This window comes from Podarcis raffonei, chromosome 3 (assembly GCF_027172205.1).
Source record: "Podarcis raffonei isolate rPodRaf1 chromosome 3, rPodRaf1.pri, whole genome shotgun sequence".
NCBI lineage: Eukaryota > Metazoa > Chordata > Lepidosauria > Squamata > Lacertidae > Podarcis > Podarcis raffonei.
Window position 1 is genome coordinate 97,326,851 of NC_070604.1, and position 24,000 is coordinate 97,350,850.

The window sequence follows — 24,000 nt, forward strand, 5'->3', positions numbered from 1 at the left end:
TTTATTCTGCAGATATCCAGTAAGTTGCCACCACAGAAAAAATAATAAGTGTGAACCTGCAAAAATGCAAATATTTCAGCACACATAGCCCTTATAAGTAGTTTTACACTCATCATAAGCCCATGAAACAGGATGTTGTATAGCACAGGTAGGGAACCTCTGGCCCTCTATATCTTGTTGGAATTCCCATCAGACCAAGTCAGCATGTCCGTGGGCAGGGATGATGGGAGTTATGGTCCAGCAACATTTGGAGGGCTATACGTTCCCCAGCCCTGCTGTAAAGGTAGTGGCAGGTGTTTTTGCTGGTTGACTGTTGTACACATCAGGCACTATTTCTTCTAGGAATTATTTGCCAGCTTGAGAGGTAAAATAGAATTCTCTGCCTATGTGGTCAACATAAGCAGGCCATGTGTCCAAACCCAGCATTCTCATGACAAAGGTACAAATATGATGGCCTTGAAGCTACATGAACTAGGAAGCCAGTTCTCTTTGTGCAGGCATATCAATGTTCCTTAAAGAACCCTAAAGAGTTCATTAATGTTAACGCGAAATTATTGATAAAACTCTTGTTGATTGCTGTGAACCAGGTAGCCAGGCAACCTGACTAAGCAGGAGCGTTTATTGTTGAGTATTTTTTTTTTTAGTTTCAGTCAATTATTGTGATCATTTCCTACAAACATGATTTTTGTACCGCATCCTCCTCAGAAATGCTCTCTTGTTCCTGAGTCTGCAGATTTTTAAAGTGTGTCTGTTTCTGTGTATAATAGATCTTCAGGCAGCTCTTATCATGATTTGTTGGCTGTGCAGGCAAAAACAAACTACAATTCCCAGGATTCAATAGGGCACTCATCACAGAGACATCACCATCAGTGCTCATGTGCCAACAGTCTCAGAAAGCACACAAACTTTTTTTTTAAAAAAAAATACTCACTGAGATAGCTCCCAAATCCAGAGCTATCAGCATTGAGGCCAAGGAAGTTCTTCAATCGTTAACTGTGACAATTGCCTCACTTTCATAGAAAATTAGATTGCATTGCATTCTTAGTTTTGACGGTGACATTTTTTGTTATTGTTTTGTGAAACATGATCTATACAGTATATAGATATTATACTGTGAGGGTTTTATAGATGAGTCTTCACATGAAAAGACAGGTGTCTCTGGCTGAATATTTCTAATATTTTCACCAGGAAGATAACCATGGAATGTAGCAAATCGGCGCAGCCATTGAATAGATATAATGTGTAGTTTCGTCAATTATTTGGTAGAAGTATAGTATATATAAACGTACATGGATGCACACACGTACTAATAAATTAAAAGGGATGAAAGAAATGTTGTCTCTGTCCAGGGTACTGAATACATATGCTTTCATTGGTTAGGCACAATAATCATCTGGAGCAGAATACAAGTTTGCACACTGAGTAAACATCATCCTTAACTTTGGCATTTAGCTTTATCCTGAGCTGAACTCTTTATCCTTGTTGCTTAAATATTTGGCTCTGAGAAAGCTGAAACCAGAATCTCTGCTGGACTTTTCGTTCACATGTATGTGATTAGTAAAACTGAACTGAAGACCAAGCAGGATACTTTAGATCATTTGCCAGGCTGTTTCATATCTTGCTTCCCACTCACAGCTTCAGTACAAATTCTAGAGAGAACTTGTACAGCATTAATAGTCTTTAATCCTTCAGAAATAAAGGTACTGAGTTCAACTAAGGCATATATTTGTTGAAGACCTGATGTGTAGGCTCATCTTATTTCTGTTTCACTGCAAAGTGGAAGCAAACGATCACAGCTGAGAAGTTGGTAAGGGTAAGCTTCCCCACATCAGTATAAGACATAGAGTGCTTCACATTTTACTTTAAGCTGCTTACCAAAAGAGGTGAAATGGCTGGAAGGTTAGTACCATGTGGGCATAGTGGCAGGGTACTGTGCCAACCTCCCCACTGCCCTTTTTTACCCTCTGGGGTTCTCTAACATTACTGTTTCATGTTGGCAAATGGTTCCATGTGTTTTTCTTTCCATTAAACATTTCTCCCATGCTTCCTAATCTGCAAAAGACCCATGAGACTAGTTATTTCATCTTGTCTTCCCCTGAGCTTTAATTGAATTGCAGGAAGCTAGTGCAGCTGGCTAACACAGGGATATTGGTGTCTCTCTGCTTTCAAGGGAAGTTCTTCCTGTTACCTTTATTTTTGAAAGGAAGTCATTTTTTAAAAAAATCACTAATTTCTTTAACTATATATATATGTCTAATAATAATTTTTAAAAGTTCCACATTGGCTCTGAAGTCAGTGACTGAAGTGGATGGCAAAACACAGGGCCAATTTATATCATAATTGTGAAACTTTTCCTGAACTGAACAATTTCAGGCTGCAGGTGGAATGTTTTATGTTTATATGATCACCTCTGGGGAATTTTTTTTTAAATCTACTAGTATGTCAAGGAGAAGGGCTCACACATATAACATGTGGAATAACACTTCCATTGTTTCAAGACTTTTATTAAATAAATGTGATACCAAGAGGCTGACTATTTCCAACCTGCTACTGATTTACTCTGTGACCTGGGCAGTTCATTTAACCTTTCTATAATTTTCTGTATCTTTATTCAAGAAGGATAATAATACTTTATATCCCAGGAGTGGTGAGGACTAATTAGTTAGTGTATTACAATGTTCTGTGTAAGTGATAAATATAATTAGTATTAAATTAAGAAGATAGTGTGCATGGATCCTCAATATGGTGGAAAGAGGGACTGTCTGAAACAATGGTGCTTAACCTAGGAACTGCATGAAAAGGAAATTTGTCCAGAATAGTGGATGGAGAATTTGTCCAGAATAGTGGATGGAGAAAGGATTTCTCACTTTATATATTATTGTCTGCAAATATTTTGTCTATAAATTATATTTTGTGGCATTTCCCTCCGATGCTTTAACGTTGCTTATGGTTTTGTACTTTGTGAGAATATTGGGACAACTAACTCCCCTCCCACGTTGGCCTCCCTATGGAAATTATAACTGAATCACAAACTACAAATCAAAACTTGGCATCAGTGCCTGCATTGGCATCAAAAAATCAATAGGACCTATGGTTGGAAGCTAACTTATTATGAAACTGATTAGTTTGTTTCAAACCAGGATCCCTGGTTCAAGCACAACACTGAGATTTTAAAAAAATGAAACTTAATTGGTCAGAAGTCCTCCTCCCATTCACAATGGAGGAGGAGGGAAGATTGTGTAAGTTCACTGCTCCCCTTAGGCTTATTCAGACTTATCTAGGTAAAGGTAAAGGACCCCTGGGTGGTTAGGTCCAGTTAAAGGTGACTATGGGGTGTGGTGCTCATCTCGCTTTCAGGCTGAGGGAGCCAGTGTTTGTCCACAGACAGCTTTCTGGGTCATGTGGCCAGCATTACTAAACCGCTTCTGGCACAACAGAACACCATGACAGAAACCAATGTGCAGGGAAATGCTGTTTACCTTCCTGCCACAGTAGTACCTATTTATCTACTTGCACTTTGACATGCTTTTGAACTGCTAGGTTGGCAGGAGCTGGGACAAAGCAACAGGAGCTCACCCTGTTGTAGGGTTTTGAACCTCCGACCTTCTGATTGGCAAGCCCAAGAGGCTCAGTGGTTTAGACCACAGCGCCTACATAGCACTAAACCACAGTTTAGCGTAGCATGTGAGCCACACCAATAGGTCACTATTACTAATTTATTCCTTACATAGAGTTGGCAGCTACATTTGTATTTTATATTGAACCTGGCCTCACAGATTTCAGCATTTTATCCTATTGGCCAGCATTTCTCTTCTGATTCCTTTTATGCAGAAGCCTATCATATATGAAGTTGTGCAAATTTCAGCTAGCAATGTCAGGATCATGTTGAATATAACTTCCATTCTTAGTGGAGTAGTACACTTTGACACTAAGGGTATTTTGTTGACAATATCTGTATTTATTATATGACTTTTAATAAAATGGTTTCTTTTCACTACTTCACTCTTCCAAAAGCAAATTTATATTTTTAAATGGTTTGTGACTCACCATGTTAAAGGCAACCGGTTCATTACTGCTCACAAAAGGATTTATTTTGTTATCATAAATCAGTTTTATTCCACATTTTTATTATTCTCCTGGGTCAGTTTCTCCAATTGGAATCAATACAAGTGTAAGTGACACAATCAATCTAGATATTTGATTGTGGATTTGGACCCCCCCCCCCCGGGCTGCTTAACTAGTCTCTGTACCATAGCATCTCTGGAGAACTGAGAACTCTTATTGACAACCATGAATTATGAACACCAATTCATAATCTTTTATTGTATGGGAGGATATACAACACAACTTGTATAACATTTATATTACAAAGCAGATTTTGTTGTTTTTAGGTTTAACATTTATATTACAAAGCAGATTTTGTTGTTTTTAGGTTTCTTGGGGGATTAAATTTATTAAAAGTATGAATCTGTTTAATGCAAAGGGCCGTGGTTTGAACAGATACTTTGCATTCTAGGAAAGTTGTGTGGCATAGTTGCTTAAATTTTTAATACCTGGCTGTAATAAGAACATAAGGAAAACTTGCTGCATCAGGCCAGCGACCCATCTAATCCAGCATCCTGTTCGCACAGTGGCCACCCAGGTGCCTTGTGGGTAACCTTCAATCAGGAGGTGGTGAACCCACCCAACAGCACTCTCTCCTCAAGCAACTGATATTCCATCAACTGCTTTTCAGAAGTCTCACTGCCCCTAACCATGGAGGCAGAGCTTAGCTGTTGTGACTAATAGTCACTTATAGCCTTATCCTCAGTGACTGTGTCCAATCGTCCTTTAAAACCACCCATTTGGGTGGCCATCATTGTCTCCTGTGGGAACAGATTCCAAAGTTTAATTGTGCACAGTGTGAAGAAGTACTTTTTATCTGTCCTGGCTTTCAAGTTCATTGGCGGTCTGAAAAAATTGTACTGCTATGAGAGACGGAGAAAAACTTTTCTCTATCCACTTTCTCCAAGTTAAGTGTAATTCTATAAACTTTTGCATAACACCACTAATGACTGGCTGTCTTGCTTAAGTTGTTTGAGGTGAGCTCCCCAAAGCAAAAGTTCGACTCAGTAAGATTTACAGTAGGAGGACCAACATCATAGCATAAACTGGATTAGGTCATAATTAATATACTTTCAGTTTTGTTACATGAAGAATTCAGCATAATTTGGAGTTGTCAGCATCCTTCCTGAAGAAGTTTGAAAGTCTTTTGTAGATCTGAATTCCTCAGGCATACATCCATAGCAGAAACCTCTGAATTCACATTGAATACAAGATAGGCTGCAATCTTCACCACCACCACCCCAAAGTTGATGTTGGGAAGGGTGGTTTAGCATGCAGTAATGTTGTCTCCCCACCAGCATCCATTAGCAGAGAGGAGTACCACTTTTGGGGGGAATGTGCTCTGCCCGAATTGGTGGGCAGCCAGCACCACCAGATCTCCCACCGTTGTAGCCACTGGAAAGCCACTAAACAGGCCATTTTATTGCAGGAATGCAGATACTTTGGATCTGTGGGATTCAAGGCTCTGCAGATCTTTCAAGCACTGGAGCTAGTACAGCAAAAAACCAGCCATAACCCCCCCCCCCCCGCATTTCCACCTTGATTAGCAGGAGCTGATCTGCCACAGTTCGTGTAGGTCTATTAGAGATACCTGCCCCCCACCCTCTGCTCACATAAGCATCACACCATGTTCTGGTCTAATGCCAGATCTCATGGAGGATGGAGGCAGGGCTTCTTGTGTGCTTCTTGTGTTGCTGAACCAGTGACATGTGGGGGGGGCATCTGGTTCCTCAGGCGAAGGTGCCCATGAGGTTCTGGGCTCTGGCCCTAAAGGGCTTGGTAACCTAGGAGGTTTTACTGGGTACACCTGTCCAGCAGCCTCGGGCGCAGTGGTCTCCTGTTCTTCAGTCAGCTCAGAGTCTTCAATTTGATTTGGCTCCTTAGTTAGTGTCTCAGCAGCCTCTGGCTCTGTGTATAGATTGCTGCTGAAGCACATTATATTACACTCACTGTGATCATATTGAAAAAGAAAACTCTTCAACTGAATTCATGCACTGTTCTTTGAGTAAAACTATATACAGAAGACAATAGAAAGGATAGGATATCTTTAAAAGTGAGGGGCACAGGACACTCCATATATTGTGTTTGTTTAATCTGGACATTTACTGAAACCATGTAGTTTCTGGAAATGGTTTAAGGTCTCATCGGCTTCAAAGAACAACAGTGGTGAAAATGATCTATTGCTGTCATGTGTTCTGATTGCTCAATTAAGATATGCCCTGTGTGGATCCTTATTTTGTTTACCTTATGACATTGAGAAGCAATTAAATTCTTCCAGCCTGGAGAGGTGTTTGGTTAAACAACTTGTTAAAGAATTGGGACTTGGGGGATTTCTTGTTACAATATAAACAAAGGAACTTACAGGGTGTAGACCTTGGGAAGAGTACTCAGAGTTGAATTCACAAAGTAATGGACAGGAATATGTTTTAAGAGGCATAACTGACTTCTTTTGCATTAAGGCTACACCAATTTTTAAACACCTTGCTATGTACCTTCACTTTTATAGTATAATTAGAGGGCTTGAAATTCTGATCCAACTGCAAGAACAGCCAACTCATCCATCAACTCAAAATCAGTTTTCATAATTATTTGAAAGCACCATTCACAAAGAAAAGTGCAAAGGCTGAACAAAAATGACATTAGGCTTTTAAATGTTTTTGATGGTGCAGAGGCCCACTTTCCCCAAACTTGTAATTGACTGAAAATCCAGTTTGCAACATCCATGCAAATTAGGCTACTTGTTGATAAACAAGTAAAAAAGAAAAGTACTGCCAAACAAACATGAGTTTTGTTTTACCTGATAGACAGAAAGAAAGATAGAAAGATAGCTAGACAGAGAACTTCAGTGCACAATTTTTTTCCTTTGTTTTCTTTTTGTGGCCCTTACAAAACTTCTCCTGCAACTCCTTCAGATTTATTGAGAACCACTGCAATAGAAGTTGATCAGTAAGACAATTTTAGCTCTTCCTCCGAATTAATTGTAAAGTGATCTATCTCAGCTAATTTTCCCATGTGTAAAGTGGAAACAATATTGGGCTGTCTTACAGGAATATTAGGAAGATGAATGTGATGAAAAATGCAAGATCTAAGGTTTTGTTTGATCTGTTACTGAAAAGTTCAGCTCATTGTGATGCCATTGTGATGAATTGGAGGAAGCAATTATGGGTTAAGATGAAGCAGTTCCAGTTCAACAATCGTACAAGGAATTGAACTTTGTTGTTGTTGTTGTTTAGTCGTTTAGTCGTGTCTGACTCTTCGTAACCCCATGGATAAGAGCGCACCAGGCACTCCTGTCTTCCACTGCCTTCCACAGTTTGTTCAAACTCATGTTGTTAGCTTCGAGAACACTGTCCAACCATCTTGTCCTCTGTCGTCCCCTTCTCCTTGTGCTGTCCATCTTTCCCAACATCAGAGTCTTTTCCAGGGAGTCTTCTCTTCTCATGAGGTGGCCAAAGTATTGGAGCCTCAGCTTCAGGATCTGTCCTTCCAGTGAGCACTCAGGGCTGATTTCCTTCAGAATGGATAGGTTTGATCTTCTTGAAGTCCATGGGACTCTTAAGAGTCTCCTCCAGCACCATAATTCAAAAGCATCAATTCTTCAGTGATCAGCCTTCTTTATGGTCCAGCTCTCACTTCCATACATCACTACTGGGAAAACCATAGCTTTAACTATACGGACCTTGGTCGGCAAGGTGATGTCTCTGCTTTTTAAGATGCTGTCTAGGTTTGTCTGTCATTGCTGAATTGAACCTACTCATGAGCACGCGTGTAGACCCTCGAACCCGTTGCAAGTATCTCTACAATCTTATCCAGTTACTAATTAACTCTAGGAATAGGGTATCCTCCAACATGCATCTTTGACCTGCAGTTGGATTGTCTGAATTTACATTTCCTGACTAGCGTATTTACCTTTTCCCATGACTGTACTTTAATTGCTTACATGCTATGTAGGTAGCACGAGGCCATGAAATGCACAGCAAGGCCTGCTTCGTTGAAGGCACCTAGTCTCAAATTCCTAACCAGGGAGTTCTACCTAGTCACCTTCCGGTGTGCTTTCTGCAACTACCACTTCTCAGTTATTTCCAGATGTGTTATTTTTCTATTATGCTGCCTTTCTTGTTGCTTTGAATTAGTGTTTTAAAATAGGCTTTAATGTTTTAAGGTTGATGTGTTCTTTGTACATGACCATGAGCAATTTTGTTACTTGGCAAGGGGACTCTGAACTGTTAAAATGATTGGATTAGCAACACAAAATGACTGCTGTAAATTCAGTGAATCAGAGTGGATATTGCCATTCAGTACTATTGCTTCTTCACGTATACATTCATTCAGCGAGGTGAAGTATGGGATAAAGAGAACTCCTCTTTCTGAATGCAAAAAAGAATGAATTTAGTTTATTCTATTTCCTTTTCTATTACAGTCTTTGCCATGAATGGCTTGATGTTGTGCCATTTTCTATTCCTGTTACAATCTTTGTAACATGAATAAGAAATTGGAATGCTAATGCCTACCAGATAGTATTCCATGTCTGCTTGGTGCTATACTGCACTACTGTGACCTTTGCAATATTATGTATTCTGATTGGCTGTCCATTTCACCTCTTTCCCACAAGTTAATAAGGCTGTAAAAAGGAGAGAACTTGAAATGGCCAGCCAGTCAAATTACAGAATATTGAAAAGGTCAAAACAGTACAGCTCACAGGGAAAAAAAAATTACGGGAATATATGAGGCATTAAAATTCTTGTGACAATGATTATAAGAAGAATGGGAAAGGATGCCCATTTATGTTATTTCAGTCTAGTGAACCCCATAGGATGATGGACCCAGGACAGCAGTAATTCATGCACCAGCAATCCACTAGAGTTTTATGCACCTATTTACATGAATATTAAAGAAAAAAACATGCTTTAGAACCTCTTTCGAACAATTCCCTTACATTTGCATGCTCATTCATCAATAGGAGCATTGGGTGAAGCTTATAGTATGTGCCCATAATAGCACACTTTATTACCTCAGTTTTTACCCAGATAGATTGTCAGATAGATATTTTTAATCTATGCATATCATTTTATATAGAAACTAGCAGGATAAAATGGCAGTAGTAAGAGGCACCTCTCTACAAGACATGAGATTCCCTTCTCTACTGAAGGTGGGCAAGTTTCCCAAAGAAATTGTGAAATTAGCTTGAAATCGATCTATTTATTTAATTTGTATACTGCCCTTCATCCGAAGATCACAGGGAAGTTCACATAAAAATACAAAAGGAGAACACAAAATGTGCAAAACCCCAAAATCAAAACCAAAGCAGTAATCCACCTCTCACAAGCACAAATGCCATTGAATGTCAAGCAGCCAAAGACCTGGTTATAGAGAAATGTTTTTGCATGGCACCGAAAGATATGTAATGAAGTTTCCAGGCAAGCCTCCCTAGGGATAGCATTCCAGAAACAGGAAGCCGTCACAGAAAAGTGCCGTTCTCATGTTCGCACCCTCCAGACCTCTTGTGGAGGGTGCACACAAAGATGGGCCTCAGAGTTTGATTGCAGGTTCATGATTGCAGTTTGATATCAGTTCATATGAGTAGAGGTGGGTATTTTAGTTATGGCAGTCCTGAGCCATATGAGGCTTTATAGGCCAAAACCAGCACTCTGAATTGGGCCCAGAAACTAATTCACAGCCAGTGCAGTCAGTCTAGGAATGGCATTATATGCTTAATCTGTTTTGCCCTGGTGAGCAGCCTGGCTGCTGAGTTCTGTAACAGCTGAAGTTTCCAAACTATATTCAGAGGCAGTAATCCAACCTAGAGGTTACCAAAGCATAGACAACAGAATTTAGGTTATCCCCATCCAGATAGCGGAGCAGTTGGACCACCAGCCCAAGCTGATGGAAGGCTCTCCACATCACTTAGGCCACCTGAGCCTCAAGCAGCAGTAAAAGATCCAGAAGAACCCCCAAGCTACATGCTCCTTCAGAGGAAGTGCGACCCCCATCAAGAGGAAGCAACCTTCCACCCACCCATCCATCCAGTCTAGGGAACCACCCCTTAAAAGTGCTTCAGACTTATCTGGATTCAACTTCAGTTTGTTGGCTCTCATCCAGTCCATTACCAATGCAAAGCAACAGTTCAGCGTGTAACACTGCCTCCTTCAAGCAGGCAGGAACCACCCCCTCTCACAAGGAAGCATTAATCACCTCCCTGGCCAAGCCAGCTGTCCCCTCCCTGCTAGTTTTTACCACCCAAGAGCAGCAAGGGTCCAGAGTGCAAGTGGTCACCCTGACCAATCCAAGCATCTTATCCACACCCTCAATTCTTACTAACTGAAACTCATCCAACAGGACTAGACAGTGCTCTGGACGCCCCTTGATCTTTATCTGCTGTAATAGTGGAGTAAAGATCCCAGTGGATGAAAACAAGCCACTGTGAGCTCCCATTGGTTCTACCACCTCCTTCAGCCCAGACTGTAAGTGATCTCTCACTACCCAGAGATGCTCTGCCAGTTGACACAATAAGGATGCAATGGAGGTTCAATGTATTGTATACCATCTTTGCTGCCTTCACTGCCACTAGGTAGGTGCAATGATGAGCCATCAGTGGTGTTCAATTACATTCTACTCACATTTGAGCAGTCTCATAGCCTGTTTCCTTGTCCTAAGCTCTGGAGTATCCCAAAGAGCCAAGCGGGCTCCACAAAGCTGGAGAGGGCACTTGGGGTGATTCTGTCAATGGCCTGAGCCATTTGGATATTCAAGAGGTTGGCCAGGGCTTTGGCAGGAGCACCAGGCATACCGGCTGGAAAATCCCCCAGAGCCATCTGGAAGCCCACCAGATCCATCAGCCTCAAGGCGGAGACCATCCTGAAAGGTACCCTGCCTCTGCGGAGGGGAAAAGGTGCTGAAAGCATAAACCTCAACAGGAAGTGATCTGGTCATGACAAGGTTCTGGTGTCAATACCATCCACTTTCAGATCACCCTCTTCCTGCCCAGTTGAGAAAACAAGGTCCAGAGTGTGACCTGCCAGTGAATAAGATGTTAAAGTCCCCCAGAACCAGCAGTGTGGGAGTCCTCAGCATCCGTCAGCTCCGGCAGGGAGATTGCTGGGCAGCAAATTGGGTTGTAAACCTCCTGAGTTTCCCAAGGGTAGGGGATTTGGATAATTACTCCAAGCCAATCAAGAGCTTGGGAAAATGCTGCCACCATCATGAATTTATGAATCATAAATAAGAACAAAATAAATTTCAGCTTGTTTTGTAAGAAGTTTTTGCAAATCTTTATAGCCATTCCGTCATCATTGGCATTATTTTTTATCTCTAAAAAGCAGTCGTTTCTGTGTTATCTCTGTGTATGGAAAATATTTTTAATCTCATTTATTACATTTAACCTCTATTGATCCTTTTTCACCCAAGTTCCATCCACCGATTGCTACTCGGTACAAGTTCGTTATTTTTGCTTCTAACAAGGCACATAAAATTGTGCTTGACTCATAGTTAGAAACAGCAGAGTGGTGTGGGCTGTTTTCTAAATGAGCTTTTCCATATCTGTGGTTTGTACATTTCCCACCTTTGCTCACGCAGCGGGGGATATGATAGCCTGCAGACTTTTCTGGACTATAATACATCTCCTTTGTGAACCTCCTTGTATTGAACAAGCCCCTAAATACACTTGAGTCAAAGGGTCATTTATTTTTCACCCTCCTCTTCTCAGCAGGCATTGTGAGTCTATGAGATAAAAGTATTATTACTATTTTTTTTATATAAAAAAAGGTTGCATGATCTACAGGTTGTAGGCAGTATAAGGAACAGAAAGCTGCCTTCATCTTCCCACTCCATTGCTCTCCATGGCATTTCCTTGTCAGTTTATTAGTGCTACTTACACAAACTGATCTTAGTGAACACAATGGGGGGTGGCCCAGGCTGCCAAAGAGAGCAGTCAATCCAAAAGATCAGATCCCATGGGTCTCTGCTTCAAAGGAAAACCTCACTTAGGTTGCATGGAACTTTTGCTCTGTGTGAATTTCTTGGAGTGCTACAATGATGATATAATTAACAAAAGATGGTGGAAGATCAAGGAGGCTTACCTTTGGGTCCTGGCATTTCTTTCCAACTGTATTTTTCACATAGGGACCCTAAAAGGTTGTCCATAATTTTAAACCCCCCCTTATTATTGTACTGGTCTGTTGCCCTAAACCCTCAGCCTAAGATTCTATTTGATGAGACACAAAGATTTAGAATGAGGCTACAAATACGCACCCACCCCCTCTTTTAATATTTACACGCAGGGGCACTTTCTGCAATAAAAATGGAGCACAAAGGACAATATCATATACCTCCCCTGCCCCACTCTATTCGTTGTGCTTGTAGAGGAGCATGTTTGAAGAAGCCATGAGAAGGAAAAGTAAATAAGTGCTAATTTATGGGTCATTTTTCAATGCCTTGAAATGAAAGGCTTTTGAAGTCCACTTTTCATTTATTTTAAGAAAAAAAAAGCCTTATTGTAATCTCAGTGATGTAATATTTAATAGCAGCTAGATATTGGTCGTATTTGGAATTCCAAAATGGGCCTGAGTTGTTTGGCTTCACTCAGTACTGTTTCCCTTTAGTGACTTTTTTAAGCTGCCCACGTCGAGCGTCCCGGGGGGTGCCACCTGTGGTGAGTATCCCCGGGGGAGGCATGGCAATGTCACCCCCCTCAGGGATGACACCCGGGTCATCCCGCCCCTACCGGACCCCCTTCCTCCGCCACTGTGTAGAAGATAAGCCTTTTCTGTATTTCTGCTATGTATTTGTGCTGGATTGGCTTTTGACATACCACTATATCCATAAAAAGAACTTTGCTGGATCAGACCAAAGTCCAGCCTCCTGTTCCACCTATGGCTAACCAGATATCTCTTGGGAAGTCCACAAGCAGGACATGAGGTCAGTTGCCTTCTCTAGCTGTTCTTCACCAACAACCACTTCCTGTAAATTTGGAGGCAGCATATATCAATCATGACTAGTAGCCACTGACAAGCTTATTCTTCCATGAAATTATCTGGTTCCCCTTTAAAAGTCATCCGGGTTAACGGTGGGTTTTTTTTTGAGGCAGTGGCTGCTGTTAGGGAGAGATGGTTGTATGAATTAGTCCCCAAACCAGGATTGCCTGCTTACTGAACAACTTTCTGCTGGCTCTCCATGAGGAAAGGCTGGTTCTAGAAGCTTCCTTCGCGGACATATCCTTGCTGAATGGAGTTGACAGTAAGGGGTTAATGAAAACATCCTGGTTGAGGATCCTGTCAGGAAAGGGAAAGGCTGAAACAAATAGGATAAATAGTTGCCTCAGTGCAAACCATACAGGAGGAAGAACAATTGCCTTGAAACTTCCCAGTATCCCAGGCTATTGCTAATATAGGCATGAGGCACGTTCTTGTTGTCAAACCGCTGTGTTTAGAATTGCGAGTCAGGTGCGAAGAAGGACACATATGAAAAATGGAAAGAGGAATGCACTACCCACTTATACTCACAAATAGGATCCAAGCTGAGGCAAACTAGTCAGGAATGCCATCAAATGATATGAAATGCTTATCAGTGTCGCACTTTCTTTCAGGCTGAACCAATGTGGCTGCATTTTCCAGCCCACTGAAAGTCAAGTTTATGCAGTGAAAAGTGGCAAAGCTGCACACTGTGTGTCACTGCCAGCATGAGTAATTTGAGGACCTGCATTCTTAAAGAAAAGGGTGTGTGTGAGTGAGAGAGAGAATAAGATTTTCCTAATATTTTAGTTGCCAGTACTGCAAATTGTTTGGATAAGAAACCTTTGTTCTGTACATAATTCATGTTAGGAGATCTGTCACTGGCTCCTCAGTTGGAATTTGAAGCAGTGAGCAATTTGAACTCCTGCTTTGCCTAACTCATTATAAATGTGCAAGTTCATTTTTGGGGGGAGCTGAATAAAATGGTTATGTAATTACATACTTCTCATAATTATTGAGTAATTATATACTTCTCATAATTACCAAGTAATCATTCTGCTATAACTAGAACTTAATGTTACAACTAATTATATAATTACTGTGTATTACTGTTGTTATCTAGGCATCAGAACAAAGTGTTGCTTTGCTGATAGCTTTTTATCGTAAGCATTTAAAAACAAAAATACTAATATTTGTTGTGTAGCTGAAAGTGGATCTTACATACTGAACATACAGTGGAAAATAACACTTCTTGCAAGTGGGAAAAAGGATTGTGTGAATGATTCATTGCATTTGTAATCTGTAAATGGGATAAAATGTAGCTCCTTTTAAAAAAATTGTATAATTAAATGCAAGGGAATAATACATGAAAATTGTTACTGGCATCCATCTGTCTTGGGAGACAGTGGAAGAGTGCACCTCAAGTGAAGTCAAACTGTTAGAGTGTTATAGCTCCTGATGTGGTTGTAGAGACCAATATGGAAGAGAAGTGTTCAGTTGCAGCTGGGGCAGATGAAGGCAACCAGTTGTGCTGATGCAGATGTACTATGGCGTTGTTTCTTTGTGCTGCTCCCAGCAGTCATTCCTCCTCTGGTCACTGCTGTGGATACACAACCTGAATGATTGTCTCTAGGCACTGCAGTCATCTTCAAGGGATGGCAGGGTTAATGTTCATGGCCTTCGTGTCATGTTTGCAGACACCTTTGCAATGCAGAGTTGATATGCCAGTGGGTCTGGTGTTTGAAGCCAGCTCCATGTAGAGTATGTCCTTAGGGATCCTGCCATCTTCCATTCTGTGGACATTACCAAGTCAGCATAGACAGGAGTCTACAAACATGCTGGGAACATGTGGGCTTTGGAAAGCACATCTTTGTTTGAGACTCTGTCCTGCCATGTGATGCCCAAAAACTGATGCAGTGCATGTGGAAGGTGTTGAGGAGTTCCTCATGGGTCTGTGTGTGTAAGTTTCCCAAGGCTCACTGCCATAAAGCAGTGCACGAGAGCCAGTGTGGTGTAGTGGTTAAGAGCAGTAGATTCGTAATCTGGTGAACCGGGTTTGCGTCTCCGCTCCTCCACATGCAGCTGCTGGGTGACCTTGGGCTAGTCACACTTCTCTGAAGTCTCTCAGCCCCACTCACCTCACAGAGTGTTTGTTTTGGGAAAGGAAGGGAAAGGAGAATGTTAGCCGCTTTGAGACTCCTTTGGGTAGTGATAAAGCGGGATATCAAATCTAAACTCTTCTTCTTCTTCAAGCCTGGTAGACCTTCATCTTGGTATGGGTCATTAGCATAACATTCTCCCATACGCTTTTGGAGAGGTGAGCCATTGCCGTCACTGCCTTGCCTAATACACTTGTCGAGCTAAGCATCGATGGAGATGTTGCTGGTTATGGTGGAGCCCAGGTAGACAAAATTGTCTCCCACATCAAGTATGTAGACACCATTGCTGATGCATTCAGTGCTGGGGACGTCCTGACCTAGGCTGTTGGTCTATATCAAGCTGGTCTAAAATGCATAGCCTAGTCCAGGTTTAGCCAAAGTGATGCTTGCAAGATGTGATGGACTCAAACTTCCATCAGCCTCAGCCATCATGGCAAATGGTCAATGATGGTGAGAGCTGTAGTCCACAACTTCTGGAGGACATCATGTTAAAAAGGTAAAGGACCCCTGACAGTTAAGTCCAGTCGAGAACGACTCTGGGGTTGTGGTGCTCATCTTGCTTTACTGGCCGAGGGAGCCAACGTTTGTCCGCAGACAGTTTTTTCCAGGTCATGTGGCCAGCATGACTAAGCCGCTACTGGTGAAACCAGAGCAGTGCATGGAAATGCCATTTATCTTCCTGCAGGAGCGATACCTATTTATCTACTTGCACTTTTTGGGGTGCTTTCGAACTGCTAGGTTGGCAGGAGCAGGGACCGAATAACAGAAGCTCACCCCATTGCGGGGATTCAAACCGCCGACCTTCCGATCGGCAAGTCCAAGGCTCAGTGGTTTACATCACAGCGCCACCATGTTAGCTGCTACTATAAAATATTTGCTTTCCTTCCCAGTTTTACATCATAAACGAGTTAAGTGTGTATACTCTTCACTGTACTCTTTAGCCATAATTAAATGCTTAATGAAGTTCTGGTTGTTGATATTCTATAGTATTTTCCTCAGATTTTAAAATAAGTCAGCCACCTTTGAATAAATAAAATAATGAACAGCCAGCCACAATAAATTAGGTCTGCTGAATAAGAACAACCCAGGAACAGCAGAAAACACCAAAAAAACCCTCATTTCCACTCTCTCAAACACCCTCTCACCTAGGCGATTAAACCCACCCCCTTCTACAGACTCTTGATACTGTGATTTTTCGGCCAGCAACACACCCGCTTTATGGTTTTCACTTTTCCAGCCCTGTCTGCTATGACAATTGTTCTTTATGACTTACAGCTTTCTGTTAATGATCATGTGATTATTATTGAGAAATATTGTAACAATTTATGTTTGTTTCTTTTTTTAACATGGATGAGCTTTAGCAGTCAGAGAAATTTTAGCTTTTTCTCTCTTTCTCTTCCAGCTAATGGCAATTATACTATTTTAAATGGGACAAAAATTTTGCATACCAGCAAAGAAGCAAATATCTGGGTGCCCATTGGAGGACTAATTCCGTTTTCAAACTACACAGTTCAGGTGAATGCTTCCAATAGTCAAGGCTATGCGATGAGTGATCCTGTGATGACCGCCACACCTCCTTCGGGTAAGTATGATGAAATGTTCTCCACCCACCCCATCACAAGTAAAGCACACAAACATTTTCATGAGAGCAGTTTCTGGTCACAATTAAATATTTGAAGGTGGGGTGTAGTTGTGCTGTCACTGCCCTCTTCGCCCCAATATGCACTATACATTTAAAGCAGTATCATACCACTTTATAAACAGTCTTGGCTTCCCCCAAAGAATCCTGGGAAATGTAGTTTGTTAAGAGTGCTGAGAGCTGTTTGGAGACCCCTATTCTCTTCACAGACCTAACAGTTCCCTGGGAAGAGAGATTGACTGTGGGACTTGTAGCTCTATGAGGGGAATGGGAGCCTGCTAACAACCCTCAGTGCCGTCAACAAACTATACTTCCCAGGATCATTTGAGGGAAGCCATGAAGTGATATGCAACTGCTTTAAATGTGTAGTACAGAGGGGCCTTTATTTCCATCCTTCTGTTTAGGTAGGCAGTCACCAATCTTTTTGGAAACATGAGAAACTGTTTCAGGCGCCATCCAACCCACGCTGCAAGCAGACACAAACCACCCTTTGCACTGCAGACCTCTCCCAATATGGGTGGGACTGCGTTTTATTCCGTTTTTAAAGTTTCTTGGTCAGCTGCTAGCAGCCCAAACCTCAGCCGACCCTACCTACGTCCCTTCCTTGTTCCAGAATGGTGTTTGCAGTGTGAACTAGGTGGGCTTTGTGTGTGTGTGTCTGGCTGTGAATGAGAGGGTAGTGGTGCTTATGACACACAGAGAGAGACTCACAAAAAAGCAGAGCATCTTTAAAGATGGGCATATATTTAATATTTATGCCAACTTATTCTAGGAATTATGATATAGCTTCTTTCATCATTTGATTGTTGTTGATTACAATTAGGAAACGTATAGCTTTGAAATGATCTTTTTTATGACCTTGTGGTACTTTAAAAGCAATACCTCATTGATTAAATAGGTTTTAGTTCATGCTTCCTTTTACTTAATGATCTGAAAACATATTATCCTGATTTACACATAAAATCATGCTGAAAAGCATGTGGCATTCACTAGACTATGTGTGTTTAAGTAGAATTAAATTAGCACTGGAAGTTATTAAAGAAATTTCCCATCCCGTTGTCCAGTGGACTGTGATTCGTACTGAAATGAATAATAAATGAACCAGCACATATGAGAAAAGCACTGATATATAGGACATTCTATAATCCATATTTACCTTGCCATTATGTTTTATTATAATAATTTTGTTTGAGTGCATTAACACTCTAGGCCCTAATGCCACATTTTAAAATGAAACAGTAAACTGCAGCACTCTGTCGCAACCAGTTGGTAAGAGGAATTTATCAGATTTGCAAGCTTAACTGAAGGTGATCTGAAGACTTTGGCTTAAAAGTCCAGCTTTGGAGGGCATTTGGGTATGTGCTGGTTCTCTTTCTGAAAGACAAGCATTCTTCATGCAGGCTTATCCTTTTAGCTGATCCTTTTAGCTCTGTTCCCAAACCAGTGCCATTGCATAACGCCACCAGCCAGGAATTGGCACACCTAACCAGGATGTTTACTTGATTTATAGGGTGTGGGGTGCCAAAAAGCACAAGAACACGGTTCATAGTGTTACATTGTGGACTTTGCTTACTGAATCAATATGTAGTGATTACAATATCATTTGCAGCCGTTGGGTCATCCAGAATTCTTCTTTGGTGGCCAAGTGTGGTGACTTCTGTGGCTGATATTCCTGACCCTTGTAGTTGCAGTGATGAATACAGGGACCTAACACATTCCTTTAGTGTATATTTCCTCCAGTTATTTCAAATGACTGTTCTGCCTTTGATTCATTCAATCTTCCTCTACAACAGCTCTTGAAAGTGTGTTAGGGAGGTAATGATCCTTTCTTTATCTTAACTCTTTGTTTTTCTCACAAAACACATCCTTTACACCAGAAGTGTGAAATGTAGGAAATTCGTTTATTTGCATGAGACGGCTGCTTACCAGATGGTTTCTATAATCTGGCTAACTTTGGTGTAGATTGGTATTGTGCAGTTTACTCCTGCTTTCTGCCACCCCCTCTGCCATTCTCTTAAAGGGCAGAAGCAGAACTGTAACAATCAATTACTATCCCCCCCCCCGAAATGTTCACTTAATTGAAGGGCATGTGTAGAACTGTAGCCTACAAAACAGGGGGATGTGTATATTCTTTTCCAAAAGAAACTACCTTTTGTGGCTGTATTTACTTTGCCAAATGTTTATTAGGCATTGCAAATATAGGCCATCATAAAACATCCATATAGAAAATTTTAAAATATATACAAATAAACAGTCATGTAAAAATGAGTATTTTCATTGGAGTTCATTGGAGTCATGTAATAATGAGTATTTTCATTGGAGTTTCAACCCACTAAATAGTGCCATTCACCACTCTGTGAGATACTATTGATAAAAACTCAGCCACCCTTGCAGATTTTGTGGCTGTGTTCAGTGTTCTCTAGCAGGTGTTGAAATCATAAGGTTTCATATCAGTTAATGAAGAATGGGAATTGAGAAATATGTAAAGGTTTGAACTGAAAGCATGCCTTAATTGCTAGGATTAATCCATTCATTTCCCTGTGATAAAATGGGAAATTGGTTTATTTATTTAATTTGAAGCAAGCTCCCGTGGAGTGAACTTGTTTTGAATATTTGGTGGATATCCCTTGATTTGGACAATAGCATATTTGACATGGTGTTTGAAAGAACAAATGATTTACCTGTGTAATCTAATCAAGAGAAATTATTATCCCAAATGTACTCTCAGCATAAAATCTATTGATTTGTTAATTACTGTAAGTTCACCAAAAGGAAATGTAATTTATTGATATGAACAATAACAATTCTTGGCTAATAGTAATTTTTTTGCAAAGTGTGAGTTTTTCTATTTGCAATAGTAAAAACAAACCAAAACACCAACATGATACTTTTAAATGTTGTTATTTTTAAAATAAAATCTTGGATAAAAATTAATTGTATAATTATATAGAAGGTTAATGGAAATTATTTGTATGTGACAACAAAATACAGCTGTTAAAAAGTGTAGCATTTTTAGACTCTCGATTAGTTCGGTTATTTAAAAGATTGTTATGTAATATTCTTTAAAATTTTAACATAGCAAGAAAGACATATTTTGAAGATTTTTGCATAGTAATATTTTAAATAACTGAGAATAGTGTTTAGAGTCATTTTTAAGAACATCTCTTTAAGATGGGGTTACATTTTTATCAACTATCCTCATTCTTTCAGTGCTGGTTCAAGAGTTCTTAGAAAATAATATAAAAAAATAAAATAAAAACAAGATCCAAATGTGAATCCATAAATATGAAACTTTGTTGTGACCCTTCCCCTGTAGAGGTCTTGAGTTACTAATGGGGTTAAGAATTCAACTCTTAATGGGACTTGGTGCATTAGTGTTTTGTATGCATGGAATTTGGCATTTGGTTTAATAAGTGGTTGACATTGGTGATGTCCCTTAATTTGCTTAAATCTAATTGGCTCTTTTATCAGTCAAACCTGTATGGATTGGCAATTGATCAGAAAGGGTCAGCCATGACTGTGCATGTAGTTAAATGATGGAACCACCAGCTAAACTCGGTGTTGCATTATAATAAGCTGAAACCAGGAAAACAAATGATCTCAGAGTTGTAAAGCGAAAGAAAACAGAAGTTTTGCATGATGTTCAAGTTCAGAACAAAGGCATTATGGAGTGTATAAATTTTAAATACACTGCATTCGGCCTCAAGACTTTTTTTTCCAGAGGAACTGAAATCTTGTCTGGAACTGTCTTTGTTACATCAAAGAACTGCATAGAAAGCTAAAAGAGACAGAAGAAGCATAAAAGGGCATAGTTTAAAATGATTAGTGACAAATTTCATACTGCAGAGGTAGAAATAGTTTTCTTCTGAGCTCTCTTTTCCCCTAAAATGAATAAATTCATCCCATTAATCTTGTCCTAATATGTTTCAGGAGGAGTTGTGTGTCTGTGTGTGTGTGTCTGTGTGTGAAGCTCAGCAGAATAATCAGACGCTGGCATTCAAGCAATTTTGAAATTAACTCAAATAAATAGCAATTATGGTCTTTAAAATAGCATGAAGAAATTTATGAGAACATTATACATTCCTTTATAGTTGTCTTGTGGGATGGTTTAGTTGTTCAGTGAGAAAGACAAAGGAGGAGGGTGCAAGGAAGAACCTACTTCTTTGAAATGTATGTTGTGCTAGCTCAGTTCAGTAGGCAATAGAAGCACATGCCTAGGATGTCACAGTTCAAGTGGCACCAGGCTCCCCTGGAAAACTGTCAAAGTAGGAGCACATATGTATCCCCAGACCAGAATCCCCAGGGTTTTTTTGGAGGGGGAGTGAAGGGGGCAGCGTAAATGTTCTCTACCATTTTCTGTCCTATTGACACTTGCCAGATCTGCAGTATATTATACATGGGGCTTCCTTTGGAGATGGTTTGGAAACTGCAGCTGGTGGAGAATTCAGCAGCCAGAGTCTGGACATATAACACCAACTCTGGCACAACTGCACTGGCTTCCACTTTGTTTCCAAGCAAAATTCAAGGTGCTGGTTTTGACCTATAAATCCCCTTGATCAGGAGTCTGGTGTGATCCCACTTACAATCCCCATTCCGATCTTCCTGCTCAGTTCAGGAAGGATATGTGTTGGGCTGGCTCTCCACTAAACATGGCTTGAGTGTTAGATGTAGCCAGAATTCCTTAACTCCTGAGCTTCATGGAAGTGTTTTATCAATGCAACTTTATTTCATTCATTACATTTATATCCCCGCCCTCCAACGAGATTAAGGTGGCACACATGGTTCTTCTTCACTCATTTTATCTTCTTCACAACCCTGTGATGTAGATTAGCTTGCAAGAAAGAGTGTGACCAGCTGAGCTTTCAAGTCTCCCCAGTCTGCAAGCTAACCACATCACCCGGGCTCTTACTTTACAATGGGAGCATTTAAATTTCCCAGTATTAAATGCATGCAGATAGCAAGACATAATGCCTTACCCTTTAATATATTTCCACATATACATTCTGTATGACAGTTCAGGACTCAGAAGGAAAGACTTTATGTAGATGCAATAATAACAGTCTGCTTTCTCAAGAAAGTGTCATCTTAATAAACTGTCAGCAGAGGAAGACATCATGATTTTATTTTTAAAAAACAAAAACGCTGGATTAATGTATTTCTTATGCTGCTTGCATGGAGCTTGCTACAATGCAGAGGTTAGTCTTCTGATTTAAAAAAAAATATATTCAAGCAAAGTGAGCCAAATATCAACTTTTGAGGTACTAAGCATAGCAGAGGAAGCTTTGAAGCTTTCTTGCTTGCAATAGCCTCAGCAAGCCTCCAGCATAGACGTGGCTCCCTAACACATTTATGTACTCTCATGTGGGTTATATAGACAAAAAATGATAACAAAAAGGAATTCTCTTAAGTGCATCTTGAGGGCATGAATTGTGGGGTTTAGCAGAGAAGAGGGGATCAATCACTGATCCCACCCACCCCCACTTTACCAGGGGATAAATAGTGGGATATTGTTCCTTAAGTATGATTTCCATAAGTGTTCTTTTTTCCTTTTGGCTTTTTTCCCATTTTCAAAGGCAGGCATTCTATAACTTTCAGGTTAAAACCAATCCTGTTTGAGATGAAGTAGTTTGAAATGAAATAGTAAAATAAAAAAGGAAAGAAGAAGACATCAAATGCTTGCTTAGACTTTTAGGATTTGCATGCATGTGTATTGCAAGATTGTGGTTATATTGCAGCGGGTTTGCCATTCTTTTAGCATTGGATTTTGACTTCTTTATAATCATGCTCTGGTCATTACAGATGCTCTTTTGGTATCCTTTTGTGGGGCTTAGTCTAGAGTTCAGCTGCATTTTTTTTTACAGCTTTCTGATCCTCACAATGCATACAGGCAGGATGGTACTGGACCCTGGTTGTCCACGTATGTGTCAGAGATCAACGTAGGCTGCTGCCTCACACTGGCAAAAGGAGGATCCTGGCAGAAAAGCAGCTGAGACTTTTGCTTTGTTCCTACTTCCTCACAACACTGCTGAAACAAGAAGGCTTGAAGTTGTCCTTTTGATGTGCCTTAAGTGAGCTATAAAGAAAGACCATAAAGAAGGCTGATTGCCGAAGAATTGATGCTTTTGAATTATGGTGTTGGAGGAGACTCTTGAGAGTCCTATGGACTGCAAGAAGATCAAACCTCTCCATTCTTAAGGAAATCAGCCCTGAGCGCTCACTGGAAGGACAGATCCTGAAGCTGAGGCTCCAATACTTTGGCCACCTCATGAGAAGAGAAGACTCCCTGGAAAAGACCCTGATGTTGGGAAAGATGGAGGGCACAAGGAGAAGGGGACGACAGAGGACGAGATGCTTGGATAGCGTTCTCGAAGCTAACAGCATGAGTTTGACCAAACTGCGGGAGGCAGTGGAAGACAGAAGTGCCTGGCGTGCTCTGGTCCATGGGGTCACGAAGAGTCGGACACGACTAAACGACTAAACAGCAACAAGAAGAAGTGAGCTATCTTCATTATGGGGAGGAGGGTAGAATGTTTCGCTCCAAAAGATGTAGTAGTTTTACTCAGTACCTTCCAAGTGAGTGGCCTGTGGTATTCTGTTTAGACATTGGAACCTTGGTTTCAGATCCATTCTTTGTTGGAACTCTTGAGTTGCAAGAAGGACACCAGCCTAAGAACACAGGAAGATGCCTTATACTAAGACCATTAGTCCATCTTTTTCAGTATTTTCTACACTGGCAGACAATAGCTCTCCTGGATTTCAGATCTCCAAGCCCTGCCGGGAGCTGCCAGAGATTGGACCTCAGACTGCCTGCATGCAAAGTAGTAGCTCTACCATTATTGGCATTTCCCCAAACTGTACTCCAAAACCATGCTCACTTCAGAATCCAAAGTGCATATGCTGAAAACAATTGTGTTTTAAGTCACATCAGTTGTGATTTCACTATAAGCGTGGTGTAATTGTTGGGTATTATAACCATCAAGTGAAAATAGTACACTAGACTATTGAAAAAATATCCTTTTTTGGATCAATTGATAGACTTGAACTCTTCATTCCTCATTTAATAATAATAATATTAATAATATTATTAAACAACAACAACAACACTGCATGACCTCTCAAGATCTGAAATGAAATGAAAATAAATAGTAGCTTA

General features: G+C 40.6%; 1 protein-coding gene across 4 annotated transcripts in view; it reads left to right on the plus strand.

Annotated features, from left to right (window-relative positions):
- Window positions 1-24,000, plus strand: part of USH2A (usherin) — a 427,327-nt gene that overhangs the window by 231,790 nt on the left and 171,537 nt on the right. For all 4 annotated transcript variants that reach the window (XR_008329695.1, XM_053383154.1, XM_053383155.1 and 1 more), the window contains exon 38: window positions 16,611-16,790. Coding sequence is in view for 3 of the 4 variants with exons in the window: in XM_053383154.1 (XP_053239129.1) it covers window positions 16,611-16,790 (180 nt within the window). In the remaining variant the exon portion in view is untranslated. The remainder of the gene's footprint in view (window positions 1-16,610; window positions 16,791-24,000) is intronic.